Genomic DNA, 18,804 nt, shown 5'->3' on the forward strand with positions numbered 1-18,804 from the left:
CAGGGAAAAGGTGTATGTGTGTAATGGTAGGGCATGAATAATTAAAGCAGAGGGGGCAAAATGTGAACATTTGGTGACTTTAAGTAAAGACTGTATGGGAGTTCTTTGTAGTACTCTTTCAGCTTTCTCATGAATTTGAAATTACATCAAAGTTTACAAGTCAGCCAGGCACGGTGGCTCACGCTTGTAATCTCAACACTTTGGGAGGCCAAGGCAGTCAGACTTGAGGTCAGGAGTTCAACACCAGCCTGGTCAACATGGTGAAACCCCATCTCTACCAAAAATATTTTTTAACATTAGCAGGGCATGGTGGCACGTGCGTGTAATCCCAGCTACTTGGGAGGCTGAGGCAGGAGAATGGCTTAAACTGAGGCGGGAGGCAGAGACTGAGATCGCAGCACTGCACTCCAGCCTGGGTGACAAAGCGAGACTCCGTCTCAATAAATAAATAAATAAATAAAAGTTACCAACAAGCCTCAGAAGATAGATACTATATGCTGTTTACGGACATATGAAATACAAATAACTTGTGGCAGTGTTCTCCTCTGATTTAAGGTTAGAGAGGCCTGTGGGCTTGAGCCTCTGTGACAGAAACATTCTGGTCCACTAACAAATATGGCAAAACTGTTGAGATTTGTTCACGTTAGGTGATGGACTCACAGAGCAATGTAGTATTATCATACTTTATGTTTGAAATATATGATAAGAGGCCGGGCGCGGTGGCTCAAGCCTGTAATCCCAGCACTTTGGGAGGCCGAGACGGGCGGATCACGAGGTCGGGAGATCGAGACCATCCTGGCTAACATGGTGAAACCCCGTCTCTACTAAAAAATACAAAAAAACTAGCCGGGCGAGGTGGCGGGCGCCTGTAGTCCCAGCTACTGGGGAGGCTGAGGCAGGAGAATGGCGTAAACCCGGGAGGCGGAGCTTGCAGTGAGCTGAGATCCGGCCACTGCACTCCAGCCTGGGCGGCAGAGCGAGACTCCGTCTCCAAAAAAAAAAAAAAAAAAAAGAAATATATGATAAGATAAAAATTTAAATGCCGATCATAAAATTATGAATATATCATTAAATTTTGGTACATCTAACTGGTAGGGAATGTTACGAAGTCTTTAAATTTTCTTTTCTGGCTGGGTACTGTGGCTCACACCTGTAATCCCAGCATTTTAGGAGGCCAAGGCAGAAGGATCACTTGAGCCCCAAAGTTCAAGACCAGCCCAGGCAACATGGCAAGACCCCGTCTCTACAAAAAAATTTAAAAATTAGCTGAACGTGGTGGTACACACCTGTAACACCAGCTACACAGAAGGCTGGGATGAGAGGTGAGCCACGATCGCACCACTGCACTCCAGTCTGGGTGACAGAGCATGACTCTGTCTCTTTAAAAAAAAAAAAAAATTCTTGCTGGGCATGGTGGCTCACGCCTGTAATCCCAGCACTTTGGGAGGCTGAGGCAGGCGAATCACAAGGTCAGGAGTTCAAGACCAGCCTGGCCAACATAGTGAAACCCTGTCTCTACTGAAAATACAAAAATTAGCCAGGCATGATGGCACGTGCCTGTATTCCCAGCTACTCGGGAGGCTGAGGCAGGAGAATCACTTGAACCCGGGAGGTGGAAGTTGCAGTGAGCTGAGATCACGCCATTGCACTCCAGCTTGGGCGCAACAGAGTGAGACTTCGTCTCAAAAAAAAAAAAAAAGAAAAAGAAAATTTCTTAGGCTAGGCACAGTGGGTCACTCCTATAACAACACTTTGGGAAGCCGAGACAGGAGGATTACTTAGGCCCAGGAGTTTGAGGCCAGCCGGGGCAACATGGTGAGACCCTATCTCTACAAAAAATAAAAATAATTAATCAAAATAATAGAAATAATAAGATCCCAAATTTATTTATTTACATATATATGCATACAAAGAAAATAATCTGGAAAGGAAAACATCAGAATATTGACCCCGTAGCCTATGGAGTTATAGGAAGCTATTTAATTTTTTAAACTATGTCTTCTAAATTCTCTATGTTAAATATGTATGGATTTTGTTATCAGAATAAGAAAAAATAAAGGAAGTGTAAACAACCATTTTGGGGCACATACTCAGAGTAGCCAGGCGGCAAGTGCACGCCATGCCGGGCCTCGGCCCCACCTTCTGGTCCCTGTGCCGGCTGTGCCAGGTGCCCTCTTGCTAGGCTACATGTTCTTTGCAGATCGGCTTCACCACCGACCCTCGGATGGCCCGCTCCTCCCCCTACCCCACCGATGTGGCCCGAGTGGTGAATGCTCCCATTTTCCACGTGAACTCAGATGACCCCGAGGCTGTCATGTACGTGTGCAAAGTGGCGGCCGAGTGGAGGAGCACCTTCCACAAGGACGTGGTCGTCGATTTGGTGAGTGACTCCAGGGACAGCACGTCCTGGGCAGAGCATCTGACCCACCCCTGTTGCCCTCGGCACCCTTGTGTCCCAAGGAGAGGAGCTTGTTTAGATGAGTCACCTCAGGGCTCTCTACTGCCAGGCCTCATGCAGGTTCCTTTGAGCTCCAAATTGTTCAGGCCTGTGAGCACCAAGGAATGCTTCCCAGGCAGGAGCTGTGGTGGTGAGGAGGACCACTTCTCATTGATAGAGCAGCTGTACTGTGTAGGAGAGATACACAGAATCCTAATTCTAGAGAAGGTAAATTCCAGGGCAGGTGTGAGGCATGAAGAACATGACCATCACCTAGGAGAGATGGGGTAGGTTCCCCAACCGCACTTCTTCCCAAGGGGCCACCCCTTGTCTCTGACATCCTCTCACTGCTCTGAGCAGGTGTGTTACCGGCGCAACGGCCACAACGAGATGGATGAGCCCATGTTCACGCAGCCGCTCATGTACAAGCAGATCCGCAAGCAGAAGCCCGTGTTACAGAAGTACGCCGAGCTGCTGGTGTCGCAGGGTGTGGTCAACCAGCCCGAGTATGAGGTATGTCCCTGCGGCTCTGTCCCAGTGCACCTTTCCAGAGCCGGGGATGACTAGAAAAGGTGGGCCACAGGGCCAGTTCTCACTGTTGCAAGTTATGAGGATACACGTGAGAGGATGTGAAATATTTACAACTACAGCATTTCAATGCATAACTTTTTGGAGAATCTGGGCCACTGAGATGCTTTGTAAAGGAAGTGGGCCTTAAACAGTGTTTTGGGGAAGAGAAGGGGATGTTTTCAGGTTGAGGTAGTAGTGGCCCAGTAGGTTTTCTCAGATTTCACAGATCGTGCAGGGGTGGGAGGTAGGTGGTGGATCCAGCTTAGTAAGGGGCCTCTTGTAATCTGGATAGTAAGTGCCGGTTTGTTGTGAGTGGGAAGGCCAAGCAGCTGCCCTAGAGAGGGAGAGGATGGGTGTGAGAAGCTATGTCTGAGCATGGGAACAGGACAGATCCCAGGTCAGAACAACCTGATAACCTGTAGCCTATCCTGGAGACAGAGCTTTGTGGCCCAGACCTCCTTGGGACTGTGCTGGGAACCATGAGAGCTCAACCAGTTCTTTTTTTTTTTTTTTTTGAGACAGAGTCTAGCCTTGTCACCCATGCTGGAGTGCAGTGGTGTGATCTCAGCTCACTGCAACCTCCACCTCCTTGGTTCAAGCAATTTTCATGCCTCAGCATCCCAAGTAGCTGGGATTACAGGTGCAAACCACCTCACCCAGTTAGTTTGTGTATTTTTAGTAGAAACAGGGTTTCCCCATGTTGGCCAGGCTGGTCTCGAACTCCTGACCTCAAGTGATCCACCTGTCTTGGCCTCCCAAAGTGCTGGGATTATAGGTATGAGCCACTGCGCCTGACCTGGACCAGTTCTTAAGAAAAAATGTGGTGGGCTGGGCGTGGTGGCTCACGCCTGTAATTGCAGCACTTTGGGAGGCTGAGGCAGGTGGATCACGAGGTCAAGAGATCAAGACCATCCTGGCCAACATGGTGAAACCCCATCTTTACTAAAAATGCAAAAATGAGCTGGGCATGGTGGCATGCACTTGTAGTCCCAGCTACTTGGGAGGCTGAGGCAGGAGAATCGCTTGAACCCGGGAGGTGGAGGTTGCAGTGAAGCAAGATCGTGCCACTGCGCTCCAGCCTGGTGACAGAGCAAGACTCCGTCACCAAAAAAAAGACAAAAAAAATGTGAAGGGTTAGGGGTTCAAACTCTGAGCAGAATCTCTACCCAGCAAATGTGAGGAAGAAACTTCTGGGATGAAAAGAATAAAATCTTAGACAGGTGTTATGCCTATTGAGAAGGAGCAGGCCCAGAGGCTGAGATGTTTCGTACCCACGAAGTGTGGGGGTATGGGTGGGCATGCATGGGAGTTGTGCCAGGGTATGGTTGGGCTTGCATGGTGGCTGTCAGAAAGTGTGGGGGTACGGGTGGGCGTGTGCAGTAGTCATGCCCTGTGCCAGTCACTGCTGTGTTGTGTCCAACCCTGCAGGAGGAAATTTCCAAGTATGATAAGATCTGTGAGGAAGCTTTTGCCAGATCTAAAGATGAGAAGATCTTGCACATTAAGCACTGGCTGGACTCTCCTTGGCCTGGTGAGTGAAGAACCAGTGCCACAAATAAGCTCCTTTGAGGATCTGATGTAACGAGGCATCCTCCTCCCGGAAAACATTCATGCTTTCCACTTTGTACCCACAGTGCACAGTTGTGTGCACCATTTCAGCCAAACCCCTGCAGACCCTGGACCCAGACCCCTGCACTCATGTTTTCTGGGGAACACAGTGTGAGCTACATTGTCTCTCACCCTGCTTCTCCCCCACATCATGTGTCTGCCATGGTGTGGTCCCTGGAAAAGTAGAGCAGATGTCATGCCTCAGTTGTTCTTCCTCTCCTAGGCTTCTTCACCCTGGACGGGCAGCCCAGGAGCATGTCCTGCCCCTCCACGGGTCTGACGGAGGATATTCTGACACACATCGGGAACGTGGCTAGCTCTGTGCCTGTGGAAAACTTTACTATTCATGGAGGTAACAAGCTCTGTGCTGACCTGTGGAAATGTTGGGCCCAGACTGTCTAGTACTGTGACCTTGACCCCCATCATGTGTCCTACAGAGACTCCCTTCCTGCCCTGCTCCAAGCCTCTGGGGTGGTTGGATGGAGCCACCTCTCTCACTCCCTGCCCTTAGCACCATCCTACACTTCCTCAGTGGTAAAAGAGACTGAGGTCACAGCTTTTCCAGCATGTCAGGAACCCAGAAACTATGAGTGAAGAAGGCTCCACTCTTGCCGTGGGCACACTGAGAAGCAAGGCAGACGTGTGCAGGCAGGGCCTGCAGCAGCTGGTGAGAGCTGTCTCTCTGCAGGGCTGAGCCGGATCTTGAAGACTCGTGGGGAAATGGTGAAGAACCGGACTGTGGACTGGGCTCTGGCAGAGTACATGGCGTTTGGCTCGCTCCTGAAGGAGGGTATCCACATCCGACTGAGCGGCCAGGACGTGGAGCGGGGCACATTCAGGTAGCGTTCTGGGCAGTTTTGTTTGCCCTCCAAAGAGTAGGAAATGCAAAGGGAGGGGTTCTGGTGTTTCTTTTTCGGAAGACAGTTACTGAGTCCCATTGCTGTCAGGCTGAAAACCTCTCCCTCATTTGCTGTGGGCGCTTCTGTTAAGACCTGGGTGGGGCTGACTCTGCAGCTGCCTGGCTGGAAGTCCAGGTCACAGAGCGTGGCATCTGCTGGTGCTTCGTGTGGGTCCCAGCATATTTGCTTGTCAAGTCACAGCTCCTGATTATTACCTCTGTTGTCCTGTCTCAGCCACCGCCACCATGTGCTCCATGACCAGAACGTGGACAAGAGAACCTGCATCCCCATGAACCACCTCTGGCCCAATCAGGCCCCCTACACCGTGTGCAACAGCTCACTGTCTGAGTACGGCGTGCTGGGTGAGTGCCTGGAGCCACACCACCGGGGTCTCTCACCCACCCACCCCCTCTGGGCCTACTGGCTGGTGTCCTGGACATGGTTTTCTCCTTCCTGTGTCTCTTATAGGCTTTGAGCTGGGCTTCGCCATGGCCAGTCCTAATGCCCTGGTCCTCTGGGAAGCCCAGTTTGGTGACTTCCACAACACGGCCCAGTGCATCATCGACCAGTTCATCTGCCCGGGACAAGCCAAGTGGGTGCGGCAGAATGGCATCGTGTTGCTGCTGCCCCATGGCATGGAGGGCATGGTGAGCCTCTGGCCCTTCCCTGCCAGACCTAGGACTTGGGAAGGGCCTGTGTAGGACCCTGACCCCAAAGACTGGCACGAGAGCCAGCAGCTCACACCAGCCTCCTAAGGGCTCTGCTGGTGCTTCCCGTCCATCTCAGATGGGATGTCACTTCGGAAAGCCAGAGTAGCCCATCTGGATGTGGCTAGCATGCCCTGTCCCTGCTGGTGCAGACTCCCTAGATGTGCAGGCGTCCAAGTGTGGAAATGATGAGGAGCCAAGTGCTTTGCCGGTGGAAGGGGGAAGGAACTGAACCCTGCCATCAAGAAAAAGATAACCAGAAATGAGCTAGTTGGTTAAGGAGGAGGAACAGCAGATGCGGCAAATGTCAGTACGCAAGAGCTCCTAAACTGTAACTTGCATGTCTGGTTCCAGGGTCCAGAACATTCCTCCGCCCGCCCAGAGCGGTTCCTGCAGATGTGCAACGATGACCCAGACGTCCTGCCAGTGAGTAATACAGGCCCTGTCAGCCCCGCCATTCTCGGGGTGTCTGGTGGGAAACCTGGGGAGGAACATTCTACCTGGACATCCTGAAGTGGCAGACCGTGCCTCTGTTCCTTTCTCCATCCTGGGGAGCTCGCATGGGTGGACAGGTGTGGCCCCATGCCTCTGGGCGCTCTGGGATGAGAGACTGCTTGGAGGACAGAGGAAAGTGCAAGGACTGCCTCCATTGGCTTCCTGCTGTTGTTGCAAGCACAGAAATGCCGTGTGAGCCCCTCAGCATGGGCTCCTGCAGGATCCTCCCAGACCCTGATTCAGGTTCACACTTGAGAGAACTTTGGGGTGATTCCAGTGAAACTTTAAGAGCTCAAAAGAACCAGCCTGGGCAACATGATGAGACCCCATCTCTACAAAAAATGTAAACATTAGCTGGGCATGATGTTGCACGCCTGCAGTCCCAGCTACTTGGGAGTCTGAGATGGGAGGATTGCTTGAGCTTGGGAGGTCAAGGCTGCAATGAGCCAAGATCGTGCCACTGCACTCCAGCCTGGGTGACAAAACAATACCCTGTCTTAAAAAAAAAAAAGAATGGTGCCAGGCATGGTGGCTCACACCTGAAATCCCAGCACTTTGGGAGGCCGAGGCAGGGAGATCATGAGGTCAGGAGTTTGAGACCAGCCTGTCCAACATAGTGAAACCCCATCTTTACTAAAAATACAAAAATTAGCCGGGCATGGTGGCGCCCCCCTGTAATCCCAGCTACTCTGAGGCTGAGTCAGGAGAATCACTTGAACCCGGGAGGCGGAGGTTGAGGAGGTTGCAGTGAGCCAAGATCGTGCCACTGCACTCCAGCCTGAGTGACTCCGTCTCAGAAAAAAAAAAAAAGAACTGGCCAGGTGCGGTGGCTCACACCTGTAAGCCCAGCACTCTGGGAGGCCGAGGCAGATGGATCACGAGGCCAGGAGTTCGAGACCAGCCAGGCCAATATAGTGAAACCCCATCTCTACTAAAAAGACAAAAATTATTCAGGCATAGTGGCGGGCACCTGTAGTCCCAACTACTCAGGAGGCTGAGGCAGTCGCTTGAACCCGGGAGGCAGAGGTTGCAGTGAGCCAAGACTGTGCCATTGCACTCCAGCCTAGGCAACAGAGGAAGACTCCATCTCAAAAAAAAAGAACTCAGGCCGGGCGCGGTGGCTCACGCCTGTAATCCCAGCACTTTGGGAGGCCGAGGCGGGCGGATCACAAGGTCAGGAGATCGAGACCACGGTGAAACCCCGTCTCTACTAAAAATACAAAAAAAATTAGCCGGGCGCGGTTGTGGGCGCCTGTAGTCCCAGCTACTCGGGAGGCTGAGGCAGGAGAATGGCGTGAACCCGGGAGGCGGAGCTTGCAGTGAGCTGAGATCCGGCCACTGCACTCCAGCCTGGGCGACAGAGCGAGACTCCGTCTCAAAAAAAAAAAAAAAAAAAAAAACTCAAAGAAAATGATTAGGAGTCAGTGTCTAAGGAAAATTGGTTTTAGGTAGAACTTGTGTCTCTTAAAGTAGTATCTGTTTCATGCTGGGCAGTAGCTTTCAGAGAAATAGGATGGATTGAATGGGACTGAGGCTGTCCTCCAGGGTATGAGCCTGACCGAAGGAACTTCCTGGACTCACTTGTTAGTGCCGGCTTATGTCTCCTGGTGAGTCAGTGGGTTAGGCCGTTCTTGTGTTGCTATAAAGAAAAACCTGAGACTGGGTAATTTATAAAGAAAAAATGTTTAATTGGCTCACAGTTCCAAGTAGGCTGTACAGGAAGCATGATGCTGTCATCTGCTCAGCTTCTGGGGAGGCCTCAGGAAGCTTACAATCATGGCAGAAGATGAAGTCAGGGAGCAGGCATGTCACATGACCAGAGCAGGAGCAAGAGAGAGTCAGGGAGAGGTGCCACACACTTTCAACAACCAGATCTCATGTGAACTCAGAGTGAGAGCTCACTCATCACCAAGGGGATGGCCCAAGCTCTCATCCGAACACCTCCCACCAGGCCCCACCTCCAGCAGTGGGGGATTACAATTCAACATGAGATATGGGCAGGGACAAATATCCAAACTAGATCACCCAAGGGCCCCCAGATGCCCCAGAAAACTCAGTGCTGCGTCCTGGCCTCTGGCCATTTCCTTCCTTGCTGCAGGACCTTAAAGAAGCCAACTTTGACATCAATCAGCTGTATGACTGCAATTGGGTTGTTGTCAACTGCTCCACCCCTGGCAACTTCTTCCACGTGCTACGACGCCAGATCCTGCTGCCCTTCCGGAAGCCGGTCAGTGGCAGGGCCTCCCTTGCTCAAACGAGGCCTGGCCCTGCCCTGTTGGTGCAGGGAAGGGCTCCTCAGAGAGCCTCTTGCTTGGGGTTGGCTAGGTGGGCACCTGCATGGGTAGCGTCGACAGAACATGGCATCAGGACATAGCAGGGACAGCCTGGCCCCTCCTCACTGCTGTCATGAGGGAACTGCGTGTTCCGTGTGTCCTCTTCCCCGACTGGGCCCCTGGGTACTGCTGAGCACCACATGCAGACCAGCCACATAGGCTGCCAGCCCCAGCCCGGTGGGGAAGATGGATGTTTGAACAGGTGATCACAGAGGGTGTGCCGAGCTCTGAAAGAGAGGTGAGCCCTGGCAAAGGCCAAGGGAGTGCAGGGTTCCCGGGGAGTGGCTCCTGAGCTGGGTGTTGAAGAGTGAGTAGAAGTTGAGTGGAGGGATACATGGGAGAAGTGATTCATAAGAAGGAAGGAGGCCGGGCGTGGTGGCTCACGCCTGTAATCCCAGCACTTTGGGAGGCCGAGGCAGGCATATCACGAGGTCAGGAGATCGAAACCATCCTGGTTAACACGGCGAAAACCTGTCTCTACTAAAAAAATACAAAAAATTAGCTGGGCGTGACGGTGGGCGCCTTAGCCCCAGCTACTCAGGAGGCTGAGGCAGGAGAATGGCGTGAACCTGGAAGGCAGAGCTTGCAGTGAGCCGAGATCGCGCCACTGCACTCCAGCCTGGGCGACAGAGCGAGACTCTGTCTCAAAAAAAAAAAAAGAAGAAGGAATGTGGGACACAGCGAGAGAGAGTGCCCTGCTGCCCTGGGATACCTCAGGGGTGGAGGTATGGGGCAGAGGCTTGCAGCTTGGAGTGTCCCCAGCAGCCCAAGGGCCTACAGGGCAGGACAGCCCTGGTGCTTCTTGGTGCTGGGCCATGTCACAGCCTTACATGGGGTTTGGGTGCATTTGCTCTGCGACTGCCAAGGAGAGGGTCAGAGCTCTTTCCTAGGTACAGAGGAGCAAGGAGGGGAGTATTGGGAATCTGAGCAGGCTGGGATGGGCCCTGCCAGGAGTGGATACTCAGCTAGGGGAGGTGAACAGCAGGGAAATTGGTCATCTTTCCTTTTCCCTCCTTCTCTACCTCTTCTGACCTGAGGCTCCTGTTGAGTGGGAGGGCAGGTGTGTTTCATGGCCTGAAGGTCAAGGCTTGGGTAGCCTTGGGTAGCCTTGCTTTTGACCTTCCTTCTGGAATCTTCAGAATCTGATCCTTCACAAGCCTATTGTTCTGTATTTCAGTTAATTATCTTCACCCCCAAATCCCTGTTGCGCCACCCAGAGGCCAGATCCAGCTTTGATGAGATGCTTCCAGGTGGGTGTGAGGGAGACGGGCATTTCCTGGGGAAACTATGTTTGGGGCTTCTTTGCTGCTGCTCTTTTGCAGCTCCTGGGGCTGACGTTTGTGATTCTCACTGGCTCTTGCCAGCTTTTTGGTTTTAAAGACCCATGATACCTGGCTGGGCACAGTGGCTCACACCTGTAATCCCAGCACTTTGGGAGGCTGAGGCGGGCAGATCACCTGAGGTCGGGAGTTCGAGACCAGCCTGACCAACATGGAGAAACCCCATCTCTAACTAAAAATACAAAATTAGATGGGCGTGGTGCCACATGTCTATAATCCCAGCTACTCGGGAGGCTGAGGCAGGAGAATCGCTTGAACCCAGGAGATGGAGGTTGCGGTGAGCTGAGATCGTGCTGTTGCCCTCCAGCCTGGGCAATAAAAGCAAAACTCTGGCACATACATTCAAAAAAAGACCCGTGATACCAGATGAGGAAGGTCACAGCTTACATTCAAGTTGGTCAAATGACATGTCTTAACATGCAGCCCAGGAGCTGTTTCCTCTCACCTGCAAATGCCCCCAAGGACTCCACTAGAGGCAATTAAGTATGTCCAAGATTGAGGGTTAGTGCCGCTGCCTGCGGCCTCCTTCAGCGGGTGAGTGGCAGCTCACCTCTGGCTTGGACGGAGGCCCAGCCCCAAAGCAAGCCCTTCAGAACAGAGGAAAAAAACACTGGATGGCAGGGCCTGCCAAGTCACATGCCAGCTGCACTTGTGTGAAGGGAGACCCATAACACTGAGATTTCTGTAGGACAGTGCAGTGCAGGTGGCTGACACAGCCTTTACCACCCACCAGGGGTTACCAGGCCAGGAAGCCTGCATCCCACCAGTCACCAATCCCTCTTTAGTCTTCAATCAAGGCAAGCCCGTTCTTTTTGGAGGGGGAGGGGGGGTTCCCAGTCTTTTTTTATTTTTTATTTTTATCGATTTATTTATTTTTGAGATGGAGTCTCGCTGTGTCACTCAGGCTGGAGTGCGTTGGCTCGATCTTGACTCACTGCAAGCTCCGCCTCCTGGGTTCACGCCTTTCTCCTGCCTCAGCCTCCCGAGTAGCTGGGACTACAGGCGCCTGCCACCACACCCGGCTAATTTTGTTTTTGTATTTTTAGTAGAGATGGGGTTTCACCATATTAGCCAGGATGGTCTCAATCTCCTGACCTCGTGATCCACCCGTCCTGGCCTCCCAAAGTGTTGGGATTACAGGCGTGAGCCACCGCACCCAGTCCCCAATCTTTTTTTATTATGATAAAATACACAACATAAAATTTACCATTTTGACCATTTTTAAGTATCCAGTTCAGTGTGTTACTGCCTCTATACATTTGACTACTCTATGGAACTCATAAGTGAAATCATAGAGTCTTTGTCCCTTGTGACTGGCTTGTTTCATTTAGCATGTCTGCAAGGTCCATCCATGTTGTGTAGCATGTGTCAGAATTTCTTTTTTTTTTTTTAAGACTGAATAGCTAGGTGTGGTGGCTCGTGCCTATAATCCCAGCACTTTGGGAGGTGGAGGCAGGTGGATCACTTGAGATCACAAGTTTGAGACCAGCCTGGCCAACAGGGTGAAACCCCATCTCTATTAAAAATACAAAAATTAACAGGGTGTGGTGGTGCACGCCCAGCTACTCGGGAGGCTGAGGCAGGAGAATTGCTTGAACCCGGGAGGCGGAGGTTGCAGTGAGCCGAGATTGCACCACTGCACTCCAGCCTGGGCAACAGAGAAAGACTCCATCTCAAAACAAAACAAAACAGAAGACTGAATAGGCTGGGCCTAGTGGCTCACACCTGTAATCTCAGCACTCTGGGAGGTTGAGGCAGGTGGATCACTTGAGGTCAGGAGTTTGAGACCAGCCTGACCAATATGATGAAACCCTGTCTTTACTAAAATACAAAAATTAGCCGGGCATGGTGGCACATACCTGTAATCCCAGCTACTCAGGAGACTGAGACAGGAGAATTGCTTGAACCTGGGAGGCAGAGGTTGCAGTGAGACAAGATCGCACCACTGCATTCCAGCCTGGGCAACAGAGAGAGACTCCATCTTAAAAAAAAAAAAAAAAACTAGCTGGGAGTGGTGGTGCATGCCTGGAATCCCAGCTGCTTGGGAGGCTGAGGCAGGAGAATCACTTGAATATGGGAGGCAGAGGTTGTGGTGAGCCGAGATCGCGCCATTGCACTCCAGCCTGGGCAACAAGAACGAAACTCCATCTCAAAAAAAAAAAAAAAGACTGAAAATATTCCATTATCTGTGTATGCCACATTTCCACATTTCACTCATCCATTCATCTGTCGATGGATGCTTGGGTTGCTTCCATGTTTCAGATATTGTGATTAGAGGAGCTGCTATGAACATCAGTGTACAAATATTTCTTTGAGTCCCTGCTTTCAGTTATTTTGAATATGTACTCAAGTGGAATTGCTGGACCATATGGTAATTCTATTTTTAGTTTTTTGAGGAACTGCCAAACTTTCCACAGTGGCTGCATTTTACATCCCACCAACAGTATATGAGGATCCCACCATCTCTGCATCCTCATCAGCACCTACTACTTTCTGGTTTTTTTCATAGTAGCCATCTTAATGGGTGTGAGATGATATTTCATCATTGGGTTTTGATTTACATTTGTCTAATGATTAAGTGATGTTGAGCATCTTTTCATATGCGTATTGGCCATTTGTATGTCTTCCTTGGAGAACTGTCTATTAAAATCCTTTTTTTTTTTTTTTTAAGAGACAGGGTCTCACTGTGTTGCCCAAGCTAGTCTTGAACTCCTGGGCTCAAGGAATCCTACTTTGGCCTCAAAGTTTTCAGATTACAGGCATGAGCCACGGCACCCAGCCTATTCAAATCATTTGCCCATTTTTTAATCTGGTTGCTTGTTTTTGACTCTTAAGAGTTCTCTGTATATTCTAGATATTAATTCCTTATCAGAAATATAATTTGCAAATATTTTCTCCCATTCTATGGTTGCTCTTTTATTATGTTGTTAGTATCTTTGGGTTTGGGTTTGTTTTTTTTTTCATCGAGGTGGAGTCTTACTGTTACCCAGGCTGGAGTGCATTGGCGCAATCTCAGCTCACTGCAACCTCTGCCTCCTGGGTTCAAGTGATTCTCCTGCCTCAGCCTCATGAGTAGCTGGGATTACAGGCGCACACCAGCATGCCTAGCTAATTTTTGTATTTTTAGTATAGACAGGGTTCCACCATGTTGGCCAGGCTGGTCTTAAACTCCTGACCTCAGGTGATCTGCCCACCTCGGCCTCCCAAAGTGCTGGGATTACAGGCATGAGCCACCACACCTGGCCTGTTGTTAGTATCTTCTGATGTACAAAAGTTTTTAATTTTCATGGAGTCAGATTTGTCTATTTTTTCTTCAGGTGCCTGTGACTTTGGTGTCATATCTAAGAAATCATTACCAATTCAGTGTTGCGAAACTTTTGCCCTATGTTTTCTTCTGAGTTTTATAGTTTTTGCTCTTATGTTTAGATCTTTGACCCACTTTGAGCTATTTTTTTTGTTGTGATTTTTATTTTTTGTGTTTTTTTGAGACAGAGTCTCACTCTGTCACCCAGGCTGGAGTGCAGTGATGCATTCATAGCTCACTGCAGCCTCAATTCCTGGGCTCAAGTGATCCTCCTACTTCAGCCTCCCAGAGTACTGGGATTACCTGTTTGAGCCACTGTGCCCAGCCTTTGATTTTTTTGTATCATAAATGGAATTGTTGGCCTAATTTCCTTTTCTTATTGTTCATTGTTCGTGTATAGAAACACAACTGGTTTTGGTTACGTGTATACGATGTGCAGTGCTTAGGTCAGGGTATTAGGGTGTCCATCACTCCAGTACAATACATGTTTGTTAACCTTACTCCTTTATCAGACGTTGAATTTATTCCTTCTGTGTATTTGTACCATTCAACCCACTTTTTTTTTTTTTTTTTTTTTTTTTGAGATGGATTCTCACCCTGTCACCCAGGTTGGAGTGCAGAGGAGTGATCACGGATCACTGTAACCTCTGCCTCCCAGGCTAGAGTGATTCTCCCACCAAAGCCTCCCAAGTAGCTGGGAACACAAGGTGTGCACCACCGTGCCTGGCTAATTTTTGTACTTTTGTAGGGACAGAATATCACCATGTTGCCCAGGCTGGTCCCAAACTCCTGAGCTCAAGGGATCCTCCTGCCTCAGCCTCCCAAAGTGCTGTGGTGGCCTGAGCCACCACACCTGGCCAACACACTGTTCTCTATCTGAATATTTTCTCTGATTGTGTTGAAAGTTTTTTATATTTGTAAAATCCTGAGCAGCAGAAATGGAATAAACATGGGATTTTTTTTTTTCTTTTTTTTGGAGATGGAGTCTTGCTCTGTTGCCCAAGCTGTAGTGCATAATCTTGGCTCACTGCAACCTCTGCCTCCTGGACCCAACCGATTCTTCCACCTCAGCCTCCCCAGTAGCTGGGACCACAGGCACACGCCGCCACGCCAGGCTAATTTTTTGTATTTTTTTAGTAGAGGCGGGGTTTCACCATGTTGCCCAGGCTGGTCTCGAACTTCTAAACTCAGGCAATCTGCCAGCCTCAGCTTCCCAAAGTGTAGGATTGTAGACATGAGCCACTGCACCCAGCTGGGATGTTTTAATATACTGTTGTCCCTGAAGTCTGAGCGAAGCTGTTTTGAAGGCTAGCCTGGTGTTACTTGATAGCCAGAGCTGGCCATGTCTGCTGTGTATTTGTTACATATCATGTGCTTTTCAAAGTGCGCCTGGTCTGAGCAAATATAGGGCATCAGAGGCTGGTGAAGGGGAAGCATCTCTAACCCTTGAAAGCTGTGTGTCCTGGCAGCAGTCCATGGAGCCCTGGCTCCAGGAGCCCTCTGCTCACACAGCAGAAGTGAGATCAGGCCCAGGAGAGCTCTCAGCCACATCCCTGAGAGAACCAGCCCAGCCATGGGAACTCTCTTGTAGGAACCCACTTCCAGCGGGTGATCCCAGAAGATGGCCCTGCAGCTCAGAACCCAGAGAATGTCAAAAGGCTTCTTTTCTGCACCGGCAAAGTGTACTATGACCTCACCCGAGAGCGCAAAGCACGCGACGTGGTGGGGCAGGTGGCCATCACAAGGATCGAGCAGGTGAGGGCGGGTGGTGCCATCAGGGTGTCCCCCATGTAGGGGTCAGGGCTCTGGTGCCTTCACAGAACAGCCTTGCCTGGGGTGTGGCCCTCAGGTTCCTGACCTTCCCTGCTCGGAACACCAGTTTCCCTTTGCTGGATCATGCCTGCCCTCTGAGTTTCCCCTTTTTGATCTGACCCCTGCTGTCTCCTAGCTGTCACCATTCCCCTTTGACCTCCTGCTGAAGGAGGTGCAGAAGTACCCCAATGCTGAGCTGGCCTGGTGCCAGGAGGAGCACAAGAACCAAGGCTACTATGACTACGTGAAGCCAAGACTTCGGACCACCATCAGCCGCGCCAAGCCCGTCTGGTAAGGCTCAGTCCCCGCCAGGAAGGCTGTGGGACCCTCCTCTCAGGCCACTAGGCGGTTAGCCAGGCACATGCAGCAGAGGGATGGGCTGGGCCCACTCAGTGGCCGCTGCCCTCACTGCCCCATCCCTCCATCTCTCAGGTATGCCGGCCGGGACCCAGCAGCTGCTCCAGCCACTGGCAACAAGAAGACCCACCTGACGGAGCTGCAGCGCCTCCTGGACACGGCCTTCGACCTGGACGTCTTTAAGAACTTCTCATAGATGCTGCCTAGGGTTGCTTGGGCCACTGCCCTCTCCACACCCATGACTGCCCCTTGCTTCTCAACTAAAGAATAGTGCCTCAGCGCTGCCCACACCACCGCCTTCCTCGCTGTGCCGCCACCCCTCCCTCTGCTCTCATAGGAGTTAGGCTGTCGTCCCCCTCCAGTGCTTGGCTGCCCCACAGGCCACACACTGCCCAGGCTCTGCTGACTTCCAGGAGGCCAGGGGGAGCAGGAGGAGGAAAGGTAGCCCCCGAGGGATGTCCTTGGGGAGGGGTCAGCTCTGGCCACAACCCTCCCCACCAGTGTCACCTACTAGGGTAGGGACTGGGCCTTGTGTGGCTTCCTAGTGTGCTGGCAACCCCGTCACCCAGCAAGGCACAGGCTCCTGTATTTGAGACTAGGATAGCTTCATCTTGAGCCTGAGCCTTAGAATCTATAGAGGATCCTGGAGTCGGATCTAGCCATGGCTGGCAGAGGTTTCTAGGGTGGTCCCCAGCTGTGGCGTGAACTGAGGACGACCCGGGGCAGCTGGCAGGAGAGAGCCTTGGCCTGACCTGGCACAGAAAGGGCAGCTTCAGTCTCTGCAGTGTCCATTGTCTGCTGTTCCTTCGAGGGTTCCAGGCTGTGTGTGGGGCCCAAGCATGTCCCACCCACCCCGCCTGGGCCCAGGCAGCACCTGGAGCCCACAGAGTCTGTGCATAGCTAGGAAACCCGGCTCAGGTCGCCACCACCGGGGCACTGGCTGGTCTGTCTTGGTCCTGTTAACCCTCCACCTCCACCCACCTCCTCCCTTGGCCTCTTTCCCCACCCCAACCATTCTTTCTTTCTCCTTTAACCCAATGGAGACTTTCTGATGCATCATTTTCTTTGCTGTGCCAAAGCAGGTCAGAAGAGGGAGAGGAGGGGCTGGGGATGAGGGGCAGACCATGGCCAAGGGGCCAGCTGCCCCCTCATTCATCACTCTGACCTTCACAGGGACAGATCTGATTTATTTATTTTGGTTAAAAAAAAAAAAAAAAAGGAACAGAAACAACTTTGCATTGCATTGGCTTGACCCATAAACTAAGTTATATCCGTGGGCACGTCTGCTGTGTCTGTCTTGTCTGTTCTGCCTTCTCCCCTGAGGGGAAGGGGCTGGGCCAGGCCCCTCCTAACCCGCCTGGGAAGCAGCCCCCTCCTCGTCGGACAGGGGGAGCGATGACCACCACCTGCAGGCCCTCGCAGGCAAAGCCGTCATTGTGAACGCGGCAGAGGCGGCCCGGGCCGCCAGGCTGTTTGGGTGCAGTCCTGTTTCTGAGCTTTCCCTGGTCTGGGTCCTTCCCCCAGCTCCACCTTGAAAAAGTACTCTGCACTCTGTGCCTCTCCCTTTGAGCCAGGGTGCCTGCAGGCTCACCCTAACCACACGTTTGTTCATTAGTGCTCCCCAGCGCCCAAGCAACGCTTTCAACCTGGAGATGGGGCCTCTCACCAGCTCACACTTGGGTCCCCTCTGGCCGAGAGCTTCATCCCATAACAAGCCAGGTATTGGCTTCCTCAGCACTCAACCAATCTCATCCCTGAGGAAGAGCTTAAGTGGGGTCAAGCCTCTGATCCACCACCCTGTTCTCTAGGGAGCACCTGCCTGGGTCCCTTGATTTATCCTGTTGTCCCTTTGCAGCATGGCCCAAGGTTCTTCTAATGGAAGCATGACCACCAGCCAGTGCCAAGTGGAGTGGGTCTTGGGGTGGGCGTGAAGAGCTGCTGCCACCACCCCAGAGCTGTAGACAGGTGCTCCTACATGCGTCTGCTGGTGGCCAGTGCCACCTCCCTGTGCCTCGCCACTTACCCAAAATCCTGGCCGGGCTGGGTGGCTCACACCTGTAATCCCAGTACTATGGGAGGCCAAGGCAGGAGGATAGCTTCAGGCCAGGAGTTCAGGATCAGCCTGGGCAACATAGACCCTATCTCTACAAAAAAGTTTAAACATCAGCAGGGTGTGATGGCGTATACCTGTAGTCTCAGCCTCAGGAGGCTGAGGTGGGAGGATCACTCAAGCCTGGGAGGTCAGGGCTGCGGGGAGCTGTGGTTGCACTCCCAGCTAGGTGACAAAGCAAGACCCTGTCTCAACAACAACAACAAAAGATTTTGGATAAATGGCCTCGGTGTGCTGCAGCAGGGGAAGCCGAAACTCGTCTCTATGAGGGAAGCGGAACATCCGGATGAACAGAGCCCAGCGTGATTCTGCGGGTCTGGGAACACCTCCCAGAGAGTGGGGCTTGAGTTGGTTCCTGAAGCGGCTCAGCACAGTGACCCCTAGGTCATCCTGGCAGTAGTTCTGACCACGGGAACAGGCAAAGCCACTCTGGAAACTCGAAGTATGTGGCGGGTCTTCGTAAGTTCTCACTGCAGGTCCGTGGCCCTCAGCACCCTGCAAGGAGAACAGGGCTTTGTAAGGGCTCTGGAAAGATCAGGAACGGTCAGAACATGCTGGACCAGGTACTCACACATGACGTCTTGCAGATGGTTCCCTGGTTTTGTTCTGTTTCCGTTTTTTATCGTCCCATTTTCTAAAATTAGAAAAGAATTGTTAGAAGGAAGACGCTCCACGCAGTCAAGGCAGCATCTTGTGTGTTTAGATGAGACTTCGTGGGCCAGGACCAGGTGTGCGCGCGCGTGTGTGTGTGTGTGTGTGTGTGTGTGTGTGTGTACCAAACAGCAGAGTGACATCAGGTGACAGCCTTGGGTTAGCGTCACAGATGTAGCAG

General features: G+C 51.7%; 1 protein-coding gene across 6 annotated transcripts in view; it reads left to right on the forward strand.

Annotated features, from left to right (window-relative positions):
* The window catches only part of LOC105494244 (oxoglutarate dehydrogenase), a 467,517-nt gene extending 450,375 nt beyond the window's left edge, over positions 1-17,142 (forward strand). For all 6 annotated transcript variants that reach the window (XM_071095119.1, XM_071095120.1, XM_071095122.1 and 3 more), the window contains 13 exons: positions 2,201-2,380; positions 2,798-2,950; positions 4,436-4,538; positions 4,839-4,967; positions 5,304-5,454; positions 5,749-5,876; positions 5,983-6,161; positions 6,576-6,647; positions 8,815-8,943; positions 10,227-10,299; positions 15,285-15,448; positions 15,642-15,796; positions 15,938-17,142. In XM_071095119.1, coding sequence (XP_070951220.1) covers positions 2,201-2,380; positions 2,798-2,950; positions 4,436-4,538; positions 4,839-4,967; positions 5,304-5,454; positions 5,749-5,876; positions 5,983-6,161; positions 6,576-6,647; positions 8,815-8,943; positions 10,227-10,299; positions 15,285-15,448; positions 15,642-15,796; positions 15,938-16,058 — 1,737 coding nt within the window. In that variant the 3' untranslated portion in view covers positions 16,059-17,142. The remainder of the gene's footprint in view (positions 1-2,200; positions 2,381-2,797; positions 2,951-4,435; positions 4,539-4,838; positions 4,968-5,303; positions 5,455-5,748; positions 5,877-5,982; positions 6,162-6,575; positions 6,648-8,814; positions 8,944-10,226; positions 10,300-15,284; positions 15,449-15,641; positions 15,797-15,937) is intronic.
* Positions 17,143-18,804: the final 1,662 nt, after the last annotated feature.

The sequence above is a fragment of the Macaca nemestrina genome, chromosome 4 (genome assembly GCF_043159975.1).
Source record: "Macaca nemestrina isolate mMacNem1 chromosome 4, mMacNem.hap1, whole genome shotgun sequence".
NCBI lineage: Eukaryota > Metazoa > Chordata > Mammalia > Primates > Cercopithecidae > Macaca > Macaca nemestrina.